This window comes from Bubalus kerabau, chromosome 2 (assembly GCF_029407905.1).
Source record: "Bubalus kerabau isolate K-KA32 ecotype Philippines breed swamp buffalo chromosome 2, PCC_UOA_SB_1v2, whole genome shotgun sequence".
In the NCBI taxonomy this organism is placed as follows: Eukaryota; Metazoa; Chordata; class Mammalia; order Artiodactyla; family Bovidae; genus Bubalus; species Bubalus kerabau.
In genome coordinates, this window is record NC_073625.1 from 133965184 (window position 1) to 133982682 (window position 17499).

The 17499-nt window shown below is 37.5% G+C and overlaps 1 protein-coding gene across 2 annotated transcripts; it reads left to right on the forward strand.

Annotated features, from left to right (window-relative positions):
• The first annotated feature begins 12 nt into the window (after nt 1–12).
• Nucleotides 13–17443, forward strand: MRPL47 (mitochondrial ribosomal protein L47). 2 transcript variants are annotated; one of them, XM_055568980.1, is made up of 7 exons: nt 13–180; nt 2857–3008; nt 3538–3598; nt 6732–6828; nt 12736–12866; nt 14997–15092; nt 17130–17443. In XM_055568980.1, exons 1-7 carry the CDS (start codon nt 83–85, stop codon nt 17251–17253), a joined length of 759 nt encoding a protein of 252 aa, XP_055424955.1. In that variant the 5' UTR covers nt 13–82; the 3' UTR covers nt 17254–17443. The 2 variants fall into 2 exon arrangements, with proteins under 2 accessions (XP_055424955.1, XP_055424956.1); XM_055568981.1 differs by lacking the exon at nt 13–180 and having other exon boundaries at nt 2924–2998.
• Nucleotides 17444–17499: the final 56 nt, after the last annotated feature.

The following is a 17499-nucleotide window of genomic DNA, read 5'->3' on the forward strand; positions in this document are numbered from 1 at the left end:
CGTTCTCGCCTTCCGGTCGGCGTGAGACTCCGGAAGTGACACCGTTTTGGCGGAAATGCGGTGCGCTTGCTGATGCGAAAAGATGGCTGCTGCCAGTTTGGCTGTTTTCTGCAGAAGAGTCTCAGCCGCTCTGAAGGCTTCTACGTCGTTAATAAGTTCTCAGGCCCTTGCTAGCACAGGGTAAGTTATTTGAGGAGTAGGTCTGTCCACTTCCCCAACTTTGGATCTTGTTTGGTTGTTGACATGCTGAAAACGCTTTGGGCTGGGAAGGCGGCTTTGATGGCTGGACGCGAGCCCACCATCGTGAGGAGTCAGTGACCTTGGAGAAGTCTCTCACCTGCGACATGTCCGTGTCTTCCTCAAACATTTTGTTGCCACTTACTGTAGACCAGGCAGTTCTCAGGGTCTGTAGAAACCCAGTATTTGTTTAATTAAATGTGGAGGTGCGGAAGCATCCTGCTTGACTGAGTTTTCAAAAAAAATTCACTGAAGAGCTTTTGGCTATGGAACTGAGCGCTCTGTCAGGTTTCAGTAGATTAAAAAGTGGGGAACGGGATGTGTACTCCCAGAGCCTGTCAAAAAGAGGTGTTCAGTAAGTTTTGAGTAAATAAATGAAAGCCGAGTGAACTGAAAGTCGCCTTCCAGGTGTGAGAAAAGAATATACTGCGCACGGTGGTTATTACTAGAAAGACCGCTTGTCTTCTGGACAGAGAGATCACGTTTGACGTTAAGCTGTACGATTACCTTCCTGTTATTAGCTTTTGTTTTTAATGAGTTGAATTTTACAAATTATTGGGGGGTTTTTTTCCCCAAAAGGAAGTAATGTGTGTGCTCTTGAATCCAGCACAGTTATTGGGCATCTCTCAGCTATAATGTAATTCCTTACATTAGCCTCAGAGATAAGCAGTGGTTTGGGTTTGTTTTTTTTTATTTGCAGAGATTCAGGGGTTGTAACTTGAAAAGTAGCAGACTTGAACCTATTGTCTTTTCCATCTCATCATCCTTTTTCCTTAAAAATAAGTTTAGATTTTTATCATTACTATTAAGTTGTCCGTTCAGTTACAGACACTTTGGAAAATAAGGGCTTCCCTGATGGCTCAGACGGTAAAGCGTCTGTTTACGACATGAGAGACCAGGTTCGATCCCTGGGCTGGGAAGATCCTTTGGAGAAGGAAATGGCAATCCACTCCAGTACTATTGCCTGGAAAATCCCATGGACAGAGGAGGCCGGTAGGCTACAGTCCATGGGGTCGCAAAGAGTCGGACACGACTGAGCGACTTCACGTTCACGTTCTGTTGGCCCAGATGGTAAAGCGTCTGCCTGCAATGCAGGAGACCCGGATTCGATTCCTGGGTCAGGAAGATCCCCTGGAGAAGGAAATGGCAATCCACTCCAGCACTCTTGCCTGGAAAATCCCATGGACGGAGGAGCCTGATAGGCTACAGTCCATGGGGTTGCAAAGAGTCGGACACGACTGAGTGACTTCACTTTCACTTTCACTTGGAAAATAAGGTAAAGTGTTTTGAAAAGAAAGTAAATATCAACTGTTGTTTTACCATCCAGAGATAAACAGGTTTTCTTCTTTTTCACTTTCAGAATATACACATACATGTAATTTTTAAATAAAGTCATGATCATATTTACATGCATTTTTATATTCTACCCTTGTTTTGCCAACTTTTTTTTTTTCAATTTCCAACCAGAAGTAAAGTTGTAGAAGTAGTACAAAGAATAACCATATACTCTTCACTTATATTAATCACTCCCCACTATTTTGTCACATTTTTTATACTTTTTATATCCGTGCTTTTATTCTTCTGACATATTTGAGGCATGTCAGAGTTGCAAGCATCGTGACGTTTCAGCATGAATTTCCTGAAAACAAGAAATGTCTTGACCACAATACTACAATGATCACACTGGGAATATTTTTTCTTTCTTACTTTTTTTATTCATGGTCCAATCAGTGATCATTTATCATGTTAATTGTCATATCTTTTTAGTCTAATCCAAAAGTTTCTTTTTTTCTCTTTCATGTTATTAATATTTCTTTAATAAGGTCAACCTTTTTAGAATATTCCTTCATTTGGATTTGTCTGCTTGTTTGTTCATGATTAGATTCAGGTTAGATTTTTTTTTTTTGGTAGGAATACAGCGCTTGTGATACATTTCATTATTGTATTTTAAATTATTTCTCCAGGTCATTAAATATTGTTTATAAGTATGACTTTTAGATTGCTACATAATAAATTTTCATGCAGATGCACAATAATTATTTTAACCATTTCCAAGTTGCACATTTACATTATTGTCAGCTTTTTGTTCTCATATATAATGCTTTAGTAGACTTTTTAAAAGTGTAGTTGACATATATTAGTTTCAGGTGTACAACAAATGATTTAATATTTTCATACATTTCAAAATGATCACCACAATAGACATTTTGATTTATCAATTCCCATATGTGATCATTTTCTTTAGTTGAAATTTCTAAATCCAGTGAAATTACTGGCTTAAAGGAGGAGTCACTGGGCCTCAGATGTGTTGCAAAATTAAACTTCAGAATACTTTTATCTACTTATATGCCCACCAGCAGCATATGAAGGAGCTAAAAATGTTACGGTAAAATATAATTAGTCAATATATTATCTCTGAAATTATGTTCTAAATTACAGGATAGCAGCATCTATACTGGGGATATTAAAAATAATTTTTAAAGCATTTTATGAGTTTATTGTTTCTTGTGCAGAAACCCTAAGTTGGTTTTTGACATTGTAAATGAGGAAATGATTCCCTTTATTGCCTATAAAATCCAGATGTCATGAAACTTTAATCACTTGTTCATATATGTTCAGTTGCAGGTTTTCTCTGAGTCTATTGACTAAGAATACACCAAATGTCACATCTTTTCACCAGTGTAGATTACTTCAGACCACATTGTCTAGGAGAGGACTGGAAGAATTTTTTGACGACCCAAAGAATTGGGGGGAAGAAAAGGTGAAATCTGGTGAGATATTTGGGTTGACCAGTATTAAATATATTTATTAAACCTTCTATCATATTTGTATTATTTATCCAGTTTGGGAATTACTTATGTTATGTTCTTTTTTCAGTTCCTTTGGGAATGTCTGTTAGAGAAAAATAGAGGGACAGTATAATAGTAAACTATTCCTTGGCAGGTTGACAAAAGGTTTAGAAGAGAAGTGGGTTGATACATTAACTGAAGTGAAGTTTGGGGTTTGTTTTAGATTTCACTCTTTTAGAGATAATTGAATATTAATTTATAAGAATAGTATTTTGACATTAGACTGAAAATATATTTTATACTAATACTGACATGTTTTGAATGCTATTGCCAGTCACATTACTAATATCTAATTTAATCACAATTAAGTCCTAATTATATATTGTACTATAGTATAGAAAGCTATTATATATTTTATAGATAAGGAAACAGGTTTAGAGAGATTAAGTAATTTGTCAAAGGACACGTAACTAGAAAATTATTTCACGTTATGAGTTTATCACTTTAATAGGAGCTTCATGGACCTGTCAGCAGTTAAGGAACAAAAGTAATGAAGATTTACATAAACTTTGGTAAGTATTCTGAGTGCATTAACATCTAAGAGTTTGAGGCAGTTATAGTATAATAATGAGATATAAACTTGATCTGATGTAAGAAATTAAGTGAAATGATTTATAGTACCATTGGTGATATATAAGATCATTGAAATTTTTATAAGTACTCCAGAGGTTAAGTTACATTATGAGAGACGTGTCAGAGTGAGTTGGGAGTTCAGAAGTTTTACTGTAACTGCTACCAGTCATACTACCAATTCCAGGGAACTAATGAGGCAGAATGGGGATGAATTGGCCACATGTCGGTCTTCTTCCTTTTAATTATTTTGCATGGCCTGGAAGCTTTAGCTTAATTGCTTTGAGAAAGTGTGTAGGAGGATGCACTTAACTAGAAATGTAGGTAGGTTTTGCTGGCAGGTTCTCCTGATGAATTAGAGTTGAGAGGATTTAAGACAGTTGGTTTGTATATATACATATATTGAATATAAATTGAGGTATGATTGACATAACATTATTTTAGTTTTGGATGTGCAGTGTAATGCTTCAGTATTGGTATATATTGCAAAATGATCACAATAAGTCCAGTTAATACTGTCACTGTACATAGTTACAGCAATTTTTTTTCTTTGTGGTGAGGATTTTCAGGATCCATTCTCTGAGGTACTTTCAGTTATGCAATATAGTATTACTAACTATAGTCACCATGCTGTACCTTACATCCCCATGACTTTTTCCTTTTATAACTGGAAATTTGTACCTTTTGACCCCACCCCCACCCTCTGCATTCATTGACTATATTTAGCCCAAAGATACATTTGTTTGGACTGTACTGTGTTTTAAAAATTGGGAAGTTTAACACCAAAATAAGGACTTCTGGCTCTTCTTGTAAAATCAGACCTGTGGTGTTGCAGCACTGAACCTACATTCCTACATGTAGGTCACCGACATGGGGACACTTGGCTGGTCTGAATGGAGCGGTGCCTGCCACTTCTTAGCCATCTTGTTCTCTCACCACGCCCCGTTCACTCAGCGCTGCTGCTTGTCCAGGCACTGTAGTAGGCGGTTAAAGTTTTATCCCTTGATTTAAAGGGTGGTTTATCTTTCATGGCAGATTAAAGACCTGTAAAATGCTTATAAGATCACTAATACTACAGGCTTGTTCTTGTGATACAATAAGAAATAATATACTTTGTCTTTTGTCTCTGATGGCTTAACACATAGCTCCTTAATTCCTTGTAATTGCCTGAGTGATGTAAGTGTCTTTTGTTCCAATTAAACAACTCTCAGAGGTGAAGTGGGCAGGGAGGGCGTTGTGCACAGCTTCAGGAAAGACCAAGGCATGATTAGAGGGTGAAGAATTCAGCCTCACTACCATGCCCACCTCTGGGAGGAGTTGGGAGAGGGAGGGTCTAGAGATTGAGTTCAGTCACCAGTGGCCAATGATTTAATCAGTCATGCCCGCATGATTAAAAGACCCTAAACAACTAGGTTTGTAGACCTTCTAAGCTGGTAAATACATGGAAGTTCTGGGAGGGTGTTGTGCCCTGAGAAGGCAGGGTAGCTTTGCACCCCTTGTCTGTTTCTTGTCCTGTGCGTCTCTTCCACCTGGCTGTTTCTGAGTTGTATCCTTTATAATAAACCAGAGAGTAAAGTGCTTTCCTCAGTTCTGTGAGCTGTTCTATCAAATTATCAAACCCAAGGAGAGGGTTTTTGGAACCCCTAACTTAGAGCAGGTCTGTCAGATATATGCAAGACCTAGAAATCATTATTGGCATCTAAAGTGGGGCAGTCTTTCTTGTGGGACTGAATCCTTACATTTGTGGAATCTGGCACTAACTTCAGGTAGTTAGTATCAGAGGAGTTGCAAAAGTTGTGTTAGAAAAGACAATATAAGAAGGAAAAACCCTCATTTGGTGTCAGATATGTTACATGTAACAGCACAGATTCATTATAAAAACTGTGTTGTCTTACAGCATGTTTACTGCCGCTTATTGGTAAAGAGTTAAGGCAGTTTCAATCCATCCTGGCTAAAACCAAATCATTTATCTTCTGCCACTTTTCCCCTCCAAATTGTCTTCTTCCACACCAAAAAGTAGCCCAGTTCCTTTGTGTCGTGTTCTCTGCCCCCCATGTTTATTTCCTTTCTTCCAGCTCTACTTCTCAGTCAAACATAATTTATTCACAAAACTCACTCCCATTCAAGCTTTGCCACTTCATGTTTTGATCTCAGTATTTGTGTTTGCTTTGGTTTTCTTTCCAGCCTAACTTATCCCATCTCTTTGATGCTTTCCCTGACCATCTTGGCCAGAAGGAATGTCTCATCTCTCCCACTTAATTCTCTGGTACTTGTTGTCTATACCACTTAATACACCACAGCACATTACAGTTGTGGAGGGGGCATACGGGCTAAAAATAGAATGGATTTATACACAAGGAGTTCACGATTTGATTTAGCTGAATTAGCTACATGCCCCCCAAATACCTTACTTGTCTTAGCTTTAGTTTCTTCATTTAGAAAGTGGAAATGATTCCAACCTCAGAATTATTGTGAGAATTCAGTGAAATAAATGTATGCTATGCTATGCTAAGTCACTTCAGTTGTGTCCGACTCTGTGCGACCCCATAGACGGCGCCCACCAGGCTCCCCCGTCCCTGGGATTCTCCAGGCAAGAACACTGGAGTGGGCTGCCATTTCCTTCTCCAATGCATGAAAGTGAAAAGTGAAAGTGAAGTCGCTCAGTCGTGTCCGACTCTTAGCGACCCCATGGATTGCAGCCTAACAGGCTCCTCTGTCCATGGGATTTTCCAAGCAAGAGTACTGGAGTGGGGTGCCATTGCCTTCTCTGGAAATAAATGTATATAATATGCTTAAAATAGGAATTGAACAGGTGTTAGTTGCCTTCCATCTGCTCTTTCCGCTTGGAATGTGGGGACTATATTGTATGCTTGTTTGTAACTCTTCTGGTACTTCCTTAATACAGTATGTGGCACTTGGAAAATTTAGTGAACAAATGAGTGAGACTAGATATAGCTCTGTTTAAAGGATTATTCTAAAGGACTTTTGAGTACAGATTATTAATTTTGATGTCAAAATCCACAATTTTATTAATATAACTACAGAATAGCATTACTAGTTCTGTTTTTGATATAGGTATGTTCTCCTGAAAGAAAGAAACATGCTTCTAACTCTAGAGCAGGAAGCTAAGCGGCAGAGGCTGCCAATGCCAAGCCCGGAGCGCTTAGAAAAGGTGAGAGTTGTGGGAGTCTGGAGACTGCTGATTGTGGGGTAAAAGCTAAAAGGTGTGAGCATATGGTTCCTACAATTCTTGGCAAGTAGGTTTCTTTCAATTTTTGCTTGATTTTTAAGAAATCTACATTCTTAAGCAACTATTACTACTATCTAATTTAGAACATTTCCATCCTCCCAAAAGGAAATCTCAGACCCATCTTCAGTCATTCCCGTTTCTACCTATAACCCCCAAATGTGCATGGACCTATCTTAGGTAGATCCCTAGGAGTCAAATTGCTGTGTTGTGTGCTAAATCAGTGTTTAACATTTTAGAAAACAGTCCAGCTGTTTTCTGAAGTACCTGCACCATCTTAGATTTCTAATTCTGGTTTAACTACTTCTGCACCCACTAGGTCAAATTTGTTTAATGCTTTTTTAATAATTGGTATAAAAAACCTACAACAGAAGTGTTATTATCTTAACCATTTTAAAAAAATATTTACTTATTTTTGCCTGTTCTGGGTCTTTGTTGCTATGCAGGGACTTTCTCTAGTTGCAGTACATGGGCTTCTCTTTGCTGCAGCTTCTCTCGTTGCAGAGCACGGGCTCTTGGGCCCGTGGGATTCAGTAGCTGTGGCGCATGGGCTTAGCTGCTGTGCAGCATGTGGGATCTTCCCCGACCAGGAATCAGACCAGTGTCCATTGCATTGTTGCAGGGCAGACTCTTAACCACTAAACCACCAGGGGAGCCCCATCTTAACCATTTTAATTAAGTTTTTAATTGAAGTATAGTTAATTTATAAAATTGTTTCAGGTGTACACCATAGTGATTCAGTTTTATATATATATTTTTCTTTTTCCACATTGCTTCCCATTGTTATTATAGAAATTGAACATAATTTCCTGTGCAAGACAGTAAATCCTTGTTGCTTATCTATTTTATGTATAGTAGTTTTTGTCTGTTAATTCCATATTCCTTATTTACTTTTCTCCCCACGCCCTCTCCTCTTTGGTAACCATAAGCTTGTTTTCTGTGTCTGTGAGTGTGTTTCTGTTTCATATTAGAGAGTAATTTGTATTATTTTTTAGATTCCACAGGTAAGGGATACCATAATTGTCTTTTTCTAACTTCACTAAGTATATTTCCTAGGTTCACCTGTGTTGCTGTAAATGACAGTATTTTGTTCTTATTGTGTCTGAGTAATAACTCCATTGTGTCGTTGTGTGTGTATACATGTATATCGCATCTTCCTAGGCCAGTTGTCTGTTGGTGGGCACTCCAGTTGCTGCCATGTCCTGGCTGTTGCAAATAGTGCTGCTGTGAACATTGGGGTGCATGTATCTTTTCAAATTACAGTTCTTTTTTCCAGAAATATGCCCAGGAGTGGGATTGCTGGGTCATACGGTAGTGCTGTTTTTAGTTTTTTTTTAAGGAAAAGTATTTTCCATAGTGGCTGCACCAGTTTACATTCCCACCAAGAGTTTTGAAGGGTTCCCTTTTCTCTACACCCTCTCCAGCATTTATTATTTGCAGACATTTTGATGGTAGCCATTCTGGCCAACTTGAAGTGATACCTCACTGTGGTTTAGATTTGCTTCTCTTTAGTCATTAGGGATGTTGATCGTCTTTTCATGTGACTGTTGGTCATCTCTTTGTCTTTGGAGAAATGTCTATTTAGGTTTTCTGCCCCATATTTTGATTGGGTTGTTTGTTTTTTCGATATTGAGTTGTGTGAGCTCTTTTGTATTTTGGATATTAACCTCTTGTCAGTCCCATCATTTACAAATATTTTCTCCGGTTCCATATGTTGTCTTTTCATTTTGTTGATGGTTAAAAGCATTTACATTTGATTATGTTCCATTTGTTTAGTTTTGCTTTTATTTCCTTTGCCTTGGGAGACTGACCTAAGAATATATTGCTACAATTTATGTCTGAGAACATTTTGCCTGTGATCTCTTCGAGGGGTTTTATGATGGCATGTCTTTTATTTAGGCCTTTAAACCATTTTGAGTTCATTTTTTTTTATACAGTGTATTTTTTATATGGTGTATGAGTTATTTTAGTTTTTGCTACTCTTCTGAGAAATTCCTTCTCTTTCTATTCTAAATCATAATCTTGCAGGGTGGAATACCTGGGTTGTAGGATTTTCACCTTTCAGGGCTTGAGTATATTGTGGCACTCCCTTCTGGTGTTAGGGGAGCTCCATGAATTTTTGAGTAACTGACTTTTCTCTTGCTGCCTTTAAAATTCTTTTAAGTTTTGTCATTTTAATTATGGTATGTCTTAGTTTGGGTGTGTTTGGGTTCATCTTGTTTAGGACCCTCTCTGTGCTTCCTGTACCTTGATATCTGTTTCCTTCTTTGAGTTTAGGAATTTCATTGGTAATTTCTTCAAATAATATTTTTTGATTCCCTTCTCCCTCTCTGTTTTCAGAATCCCAATCTGTTAAGGATTCAGAATCCCTGTTATGCACAAGTTGGAACACTTTGTGATCATCCCATAGACCTCATAGATTGCTTTCATTTTTTTCATTTGTCTGTCTGCTGTTTTGATTGGGTGTTTTCCATTATTCTGTCTTTGCAGATTATCCAGCAGGCTAGAGGGCTTGACTCCTCATGTAGGACCCTAGGACTGGCATGGGAGTGCCCAAATTATAGGTTGATCCACTCCCTCTCCAGGTTGAAGGTCTGCCCATGTGGACCTGCTCTTCCTTATAGATCCCTCCCAGGGGCACAGATACTGGACCTGATGCCTTCTCTCTGGTTACGTGGAGATCTTCCATGCAGCTTTGGTGGTACAGGAGATCTGCAGTTGCCAGTTAGTTTTCTTTGAGAATTGTTCCACATTGTGTGTGGGGGGGTGGGGAGATGAGCTCCACTTCCTCCTCCTCCACCATCGTTTCCCTCCTGTATTCAGCAGTTTGAGTACTTTCCCATTACTGTGAAAAGGTCACTGTTACTTAAGTTAGGTTTTCTTCATCATTAACAAGAAATCACTTGGTGTCTTTATTTCCATTCCTTTATTTCCATTGAGGTAATCAATCCTGTGTATTTCCTATATATCCATCAGAATTTTTCTCTGCATATAGAAATGTGCCTGATTATTTTTATTTACATACATTTATTTATATTGTATATACTCTTCTGAGACTTACATTCTCTACTAATATATTTTAGAAATTTTCCCACATCAGTAAATGCAGATCTGCAATTATTTCTTCCATTTAGAGGTTTTGTTTTATTTAGTTAGATTTGTTTGTTTATCCGTAAAGCGCTTTCAAGGTCAGCTCTTTATTGGTGTTTTTTCCATTCCATAGTAAGGCAGTGAGATTGGAACCCAGCTTTTTGTAATTGCTTCAGTCTTGCTTCCTAACCTCAACTGCTTCAGGTTTCTTTCCCCACACTGCTCACCACTGTTAGGATCTGGGTATCCCTGCAGAGGGTCAAAGAAGGGGTGGGATAAAATCTCAGTTATTTACCCTAATTATGGGGAAGTTTAATCTGCCTTTATAAAAATTGAGTTGCATCATATTTGGATTTTTTTAACTTTATTTTGATAAAATATGAGACTGACAGAAAAATTATGAGAACAATACAAAAAGGCCTCCTTCAGCCAGATTCCGTGTGGATACTTAACCAAGTTTGCTTTATCCTTCTCTGCCTCCTCTCTACAAAAATACATTTTTCCTCAGCTGTTTAAGAATAAGTTCTATATGTGATATCCCTTTACCTGTAGGTATTTAAATGTATATTGCCCTGCCCCCCAAAAAAGATCTTATTGAAATTTCATGTTATCCCAATATATCCTTTATAGCAAAGAAAATCCTGACTGATATGTTTTCAGTTTTGTCTCTTGACTCTCCTTTAATCTGATTACTCAGTCTTTCTTTGTGTTTCGTGACATTGACATTGTTGAAGAGAATGGGCCAATTTGGGCTTGTGTGATATTTCTCATGATAATAATCATGATTGGCAGGAATGTCATAGATGTGATGCTGTATTCTTCGCAGTGCATCAGGTGAGGAGGCATGCAGTGTTGATACATTCTGTTATTGAAGTTCTTAGCATTAGTAGGTTGGTTATTGTGGTGTCAGGTTTCTTCACTGTATAGTTACTAACTTTTCTTTATTTTGAGAACATGTAAATCCTCAAACTTGTAACTCATTGGTTTTAGCATCCATCCATTGAGGCTTGATGATTCATGCCTCAATCAGTTATTACTGTGATGTTTGCTAAATGGTGATTGTCTAATTTCATTGTTCATTCTACTTATTAGTTAGCTTTCTTCTGTAAGGAAGGGCTTTTCCTTTTCTCCATTTCTTCTATCTTCCTTTCCCTTTTTTTTCTTGATTCATGGATTCCAACCTGATTCAGTGAGTTAAAATCCTTTAGTATTGTCATTCCAGATTTGGCCATTGTGGGTTATTGCAGCTGGCCTCTGTGTTCTCATCAGTCTTTGATGAGGAATAGCAGGATATGCTGGATTCATCTTGTACTTTTTCTGCCTCAGCCCTGGAATCAGCCATTTTACAGAGGAACCCTGCTTCCTTTGAATGGAAAATGGTATATTTAGAAACTAAGGTCTGAGTTGTGGTACATGTTTTCATTGCTGCAAAACATTTGTAAAGTAATGTGATTTTATTTTTAGGTATGTTTGCCAACTCTGCTTTTAAGGAAAGTTATGCTTCAGAGACTCTTTTAAGTGGATTGGCTGTTTATAACTAGCTCATTGTTTGTTTGATGAAAAAACTCTTGCTAGAATGGTGCTGTTCTAAGACTTTTATTAAACTTCAATAGTAGATGATTCCCTCTCCTTGCTTTCAAAGATGTATTTTAGAGGTGAACTTCAGCCCAGTAGATCATATGTACAGTATTTTCTTAATTAGAATTTAAAATATAAAAGTTTTCTCCAGATAAACTGAAAGTGATTATAATTTTTAACATCAAATATATGCAATTTTCTCAGCACTTTTGTGACATACTACTAATGAAAATTTATCAAGAAAAATTTTAAAAGAATTATGCTCAATTTAAGATATAAGCTGAAACTTTGGGAACTATACAAGGACACTCTTGCCTCTGGGAAAGTTATAAACTAGAAAAGAAAGCTCTTTGAGAGTGACTTTTTTGAAAGAGGTGTATCTAATTGATACTTCTGATTTTCTTTCTTATCTGTTAGCAGTAACATGAATAACTGGATGTTAGCTCTGTGTTCTTAGTAACCATTTATTTTCTGTCCGTGTGAGCTAACATTAGATTTCAGTTAGGAGCCTTAGCTCTGACCTTGGGCAGACTCTTTAATGTAGTCAGTCAGCAGCCAGGTTTACTGAGTTCCTGAGGGTCAGAGACTTTGTATTAGGCTCTGATCACTGTGATCCCTTCGCTCCTCTAAGTTTGTCCTCAAAATAGGATTTGTTGTTCTTACTCATCTTATTTCTCATGAATTTTCATGTGGTTGAAAGGAAGTAGCATGTGGATTCAGCTGTTCAGTGTGGCTGTGAGTTAAGCAGGTCAAAATATCCGTGTCAGTGTTTGGGACACACTAAGGCCAGAACACAGGTTTACTATCTGAAAGGCACCAATTGTTAGCATTTGTAATAGCTCATTGAGTTTTGAAATGATGAGTCAAATTGGGTCTCCAAAGGAATCTGGGCAAGTGTATCCTACTCAAAAAAAGTAACATACGGAAATTTGAGCTCAATAATTTTTAATTAAACTTTAAAAAAAGTTACAGAAAGTGATACTACAGACACCTATGTATATGCATACCTAAGCCAAAAATATTTTTAGAAAATATTTGACAGAATGGTTCTTTGACAAAAACATTCATCATAGATTTTCTGTAGCATAGTCCTTATGTGTTCTCTTTCTTTGGAATGCTGTCATGGATGATTGTTGAAACTGTATTTCTGTATTCTTTTCTCAGGTAGTAGACTCCATGGATGCATTAGATAAAGTTGTCCAGGAAAGGGAAGATGCCCTCAGACTTCTTCAGACTGGTCAAGAAAAGCCTAGACCCGGTGCTTGGAGAAGAGACATCTTTGGAAGAATCATCTGGTACATAGTAGCTCTTCTGAGATGAGAGTGAAGTCCCATGCCTCATCCTCTGTCCAGTATCTTTTAAGAATATCTGGATACATTATAGAGATGTAGCTAATATAAACAGAGGTCCCCAGATCCCTTTGGAACTTCAGGATGTGAATGAAGGTAGCTTTGTCTGGTATCCCTTGGCATCCCCATGGCATTCCCATGGTTCAGTTATTTATAGGTTCTTCATAGGAGTGGTTCTTAATCTTAAGTGAATCATATGACCTTTTGAGAATCTGATGAAAATTATAGATCCTTTCCCCAGAAAACTTTACATATGCACGTGTAATTTCAGAGGGTTATAAATCCCATGAAGCTCATTGTAGGACACACCTATCCTCTTCACCCATTGAGAACCTGAAACTATTTGAAGAAGTTCTCGAGGAATAAGACCATGTGGACCAGTCTCAAGTTTGCCCCATTGCCCTTAGGATAGGCCCTAGTCCAAATGTTGAAACAATTTATTTTCATTACATCTTTCCACTTCTGTGACATCTTGTCTCCTGGGTCCATTTCCAAAGTCCTGTCAGACTTTGGGAAAGAATCTGGTAATAAACATTCACACTGAGCTATGAGAAATTGAGAAGACCCAGTGTATTCTGTCTTCCAGGGGCTTATTTGCATTTGGGTTGAACTGCCGAAAGGAAGCATCATTAGAAATTTAAACATCAGTCAAGATGAGGAAGGAATTTTGGTGGTTGGAGACCTTCTCTGTACTCTTGAAATTACACTGCATAATAGTGCTTATGCATTTGGTAGATTATTTTGTTTTTAATTAATTTTATTTTTGGCTGAGCTGGGTCTTCTATTGCTTCACATGGACTTTTCTCTAGTTGTGACGAGTCGGGGCTACTCTTCGTTGCAGCGTGTGGGCTTCTCGTTGTGGCGGCTTCTCTTGTTGCAGGGCACAGGCTCTAGGCACCGGGGCTTCTGTAGTTGCAGCATGGGGGCTCAGCAGTTGAAGCTCACAGGCTCTTGAGTGCGGGCTCAGTAGTTGTGCTGCACAGGCTTAGTTCTGCAGCATGAGGAATCCTCCTGGACCAGGGATCAAGCCCGTGTCCCCTGCATTGGAAAGTCCGGTAGATTCTTTTAACTCCATGTAATTCTTTTAATGGAGTTTGTGGTAACGGGGTAGCTTGGAGCCAAATTTAGGTGAGTGGCTGTGTAGTCTGTAACTGTGTGATTCAGTGCAGAAAAGAGAGGAATTGCCAAAATATCTGCCTAAGAACTTTGATCTATTTTCTACAAAAATGTATTGAGATTAATCCAAGCTGAGGTTAGATAGAAAGGGTGAGGATAGGGGATAGAAAGTGTCAATTTTAGAGTCTGTAAGAGTGCTAATCTTGTTAAAGTTTAAAAATTCTTGCTTTTTAACTTTTCTGGAGTTAAAGTAGTAAACAAAGCAGTTACGTCATCTTATTAACCAATGTAGCTTATTAAAATCAAACATTACAATTCCAAAAGATTGGTTAAATGCCCTGAAATTAATCCTTCTGTTACTTTTTTAATTGAAATATTTTCCAATGTTATAGTATGAATTCACAATTTCCTTTTTTCCCACTTAGCATTATTTTTTAGGTTTTGTTATGTTGAGGCATACATAGGTAGATACTTAAATCACTTGGTGAAATTTATTACATTTTAAAAACATAAAATGTATACATGTGAGTATCAGTGTTTCAAATTGTATGTGTATATACACGTGTATGTGTAAATATATAAAGTTAGTACACACATGTATGTATGTAGGAAAATTACAGAATATATCTGGTAATGATACACTCCAGTTTATGACTGGAAGCTATTGTGAAAGTAGAGAACTTTTGTGTTTCTAAACTTATTATATATGTATTTTTAAAAGAGTGATCTGAAGCAAGCATTGCAAAATATTAATGTTTGCAGTTTTATAGTGGCTTCATGAGTGTCTGATACTTAGTTTAGAATATTTCATAATGTGAACTGTATAAAAATTTTAAAATCTTTAAAAAGCCAATTACAATTTATTGAAAACATATCTAGTCCAAAGAAGGCTAAATCTGTAAAAAGTGAAAATCTGTTACATGTTTTCTGTAGAGTGATACCTTTTTGTTTTCGTGGCAGGCACAAGTTCAAGCAGTGGCCTATACCTTGGTACCTAAATAAAAGATACAATAGAAAACGATTCTTTGCAATGCCCTACGTGGAACGTTTTGTCAGGTGAGCACAAGTACCCTTAGCGCTAAAACACGTCTTTACATCAGACAGTGTGTGTTAAGCTTTTATATGACTAATACATGTTTGTTGTGGAAAAACTAGAAAAATAGGTTAAAAAGTCTTACATAATTTCACCATCCAGGAATAGCTGCTAACATTTTAATGTATATCCTTTCAGAAGTTTTACTTTCTCTTCATCAATATATGTAAGTAGTTGTTTAAATCTTTTTGTAATGTTAAAGTTCCATACACTTCAGCTGCATAGAATGTGAGCTCATGTTATTGCAGGAATGATGAAATGAGAGGGTGCTTGGGTGAGGAAAGGAGCCGATTGTAGTATATCTGAATTCATGTTATCCTGCAAAATGGTGATTTCCAGATACTTTGCATAGCAGGTTTGTTATTGAAGAGGGAGAAATAGGGCTTCTGTTGCAGTAGAGTGCAGTGGTTACCTGGGTGATGAGTGAAATGGTTACAAGCTGAGAACTATAAAAACAAGATTTTTAGAAACAGCTATTTGAAAACACTGGATCCACATCCAAAAACAGACAGAAGCCTGAGAAGAGTTTTAATCCCCAGAATTGCAATTGAACAGGAAAATAATCGCCAGTGTCTGCTTTCTGGGGTGAGAGTGCCACTTAACATCCAGGACTGTGGCTGCAGAAACAAGGTGGGGAAAATTGCCTGGTTACTGGCTAAAGGTGCTACAGATCAGAATTCAAGGCAGAAAAGCAGCTGGAAATTTAAGGGGAAAATCCTAGCAGAACAAGAACCACAGCTTTTAACAACTGCCTTAGATAATGCAGCCACCTTTCAGCATTAATTCTTTTAAAGATTAATTTTTTCCTCTCAAAGCTTGTTTCCATAATGAAAAAACAAAAGGACCTTTAAAAGCATAACCTTGCATGTGAGATGAGCACAATTATACGGTAGTTTGAACATTCTCTGGTATTGCCCTTCTTCAAGATCGGAATGAAAACTGTCCTTTTCCAATCCTGTGGCCACTGCTGAGTTTTCCAAATTTGCTGGCATATTGAGTGCAGCACTTTAACAGCATCAACCTTTAGGATTTTAAATCGCTTATCTGGAATTCTGTTACCTCCATTAGTTCCTAGAAATGCTTTATATTCAGTGATTTAACTTCCTGCAAGAGTGTCTCCAGAATTTGTCCTTTCTACTCTCAGTTTCTGCCCTAGTGCAATCTGTCTTCATCAAATTGAATTATTGAACATTCTCAAGAATAGTAAACCTTGCGTAGGAGTCTCAAGAGGGCAGGGATATGTATAGTTGTGGCTGCTTTTCATTGTTGTATGGCAGTTGAAATTCAATACCTTAACTGCATTGTTATATTTCAGTTTAAATACAGTAGAGGCCTGGCATCCATGAATTTATTATTTGCAATTTTGATGATTTCAAAATGACTCTAGAGGTCAGCATTTTAGCTGAGGCATGAAGGCCTAATGTCCCAGGATGCTGATAGGTAGAGGCCAACTCAGTGGCAAGTCCAACAAGCACTAAGCATCATCTCTTAGCATGGTTTTATTCTCTCAGCATAGGGGAAATGATGCTGGACTGGGTGCTATTTGAAATTAGGAAATTTCTAAATGTCTCAGGATGTAGGACATAAAAAAAATCTAATGTATTCAATAAAATTACATTATTTCTAAAATAAAGGAGAAAGCCCTGTTTGTTGCAGACTCATGAGATCTGTTCTTACTTTCCAGTTATAAAGTAGCAAAGAGAACTGGTGCAGGGTTATAGATGCAATCAGTTTCTGTGGCCGCACCAAATGGCATTTGGGATCTTAGTTCCCCAAATCGAACCTGCAGTGGAAGCACAGTCTTAACCACTAGACCTCATGCTTATCTTTGACTTGTGTAGGTTTACAGTGGTTATTCAAGTTTAATAATAAACATGGCACACCTAATACAGAGACTGGCATGATTGAGGTCTTTAAGTAATTGATTTGGACATGTTGACAGTACTGAGTAACAGGGAAATCATTTTGTATAAACTGCTGTTATGCTTTTATTTTCCTAGATTGAGAATTGAGAAGCAAGCCCGCATCAAAGCAAGGAAGATAAGTTTAGCACGAAAGAAGGAAAAGTTTCTTCAGAAAAAGTTTCCACATCTTTCTGAAGCCCAGAAGTCAAGTGCTGCCTAAGACATCTTAACCATAATTTACCATTTTGTTTTTCTTGGATTACATACAAAAGTAAATACTAAGTGGTTTATAAATAACTTGTGTTTTTAGTCAAAGGACTGTCGATTGTTTTAAGAGTTATTATGGCATGCTAATTTTGGAAGTGGTCAAAATCAGATATAAAGTTCAGATTAAATTTCCATTTTATAAATGCTGTGTCTAAGCAGACTTTTAATTAATTGCCTGCATCTTAGAGTGGGAAAGTGA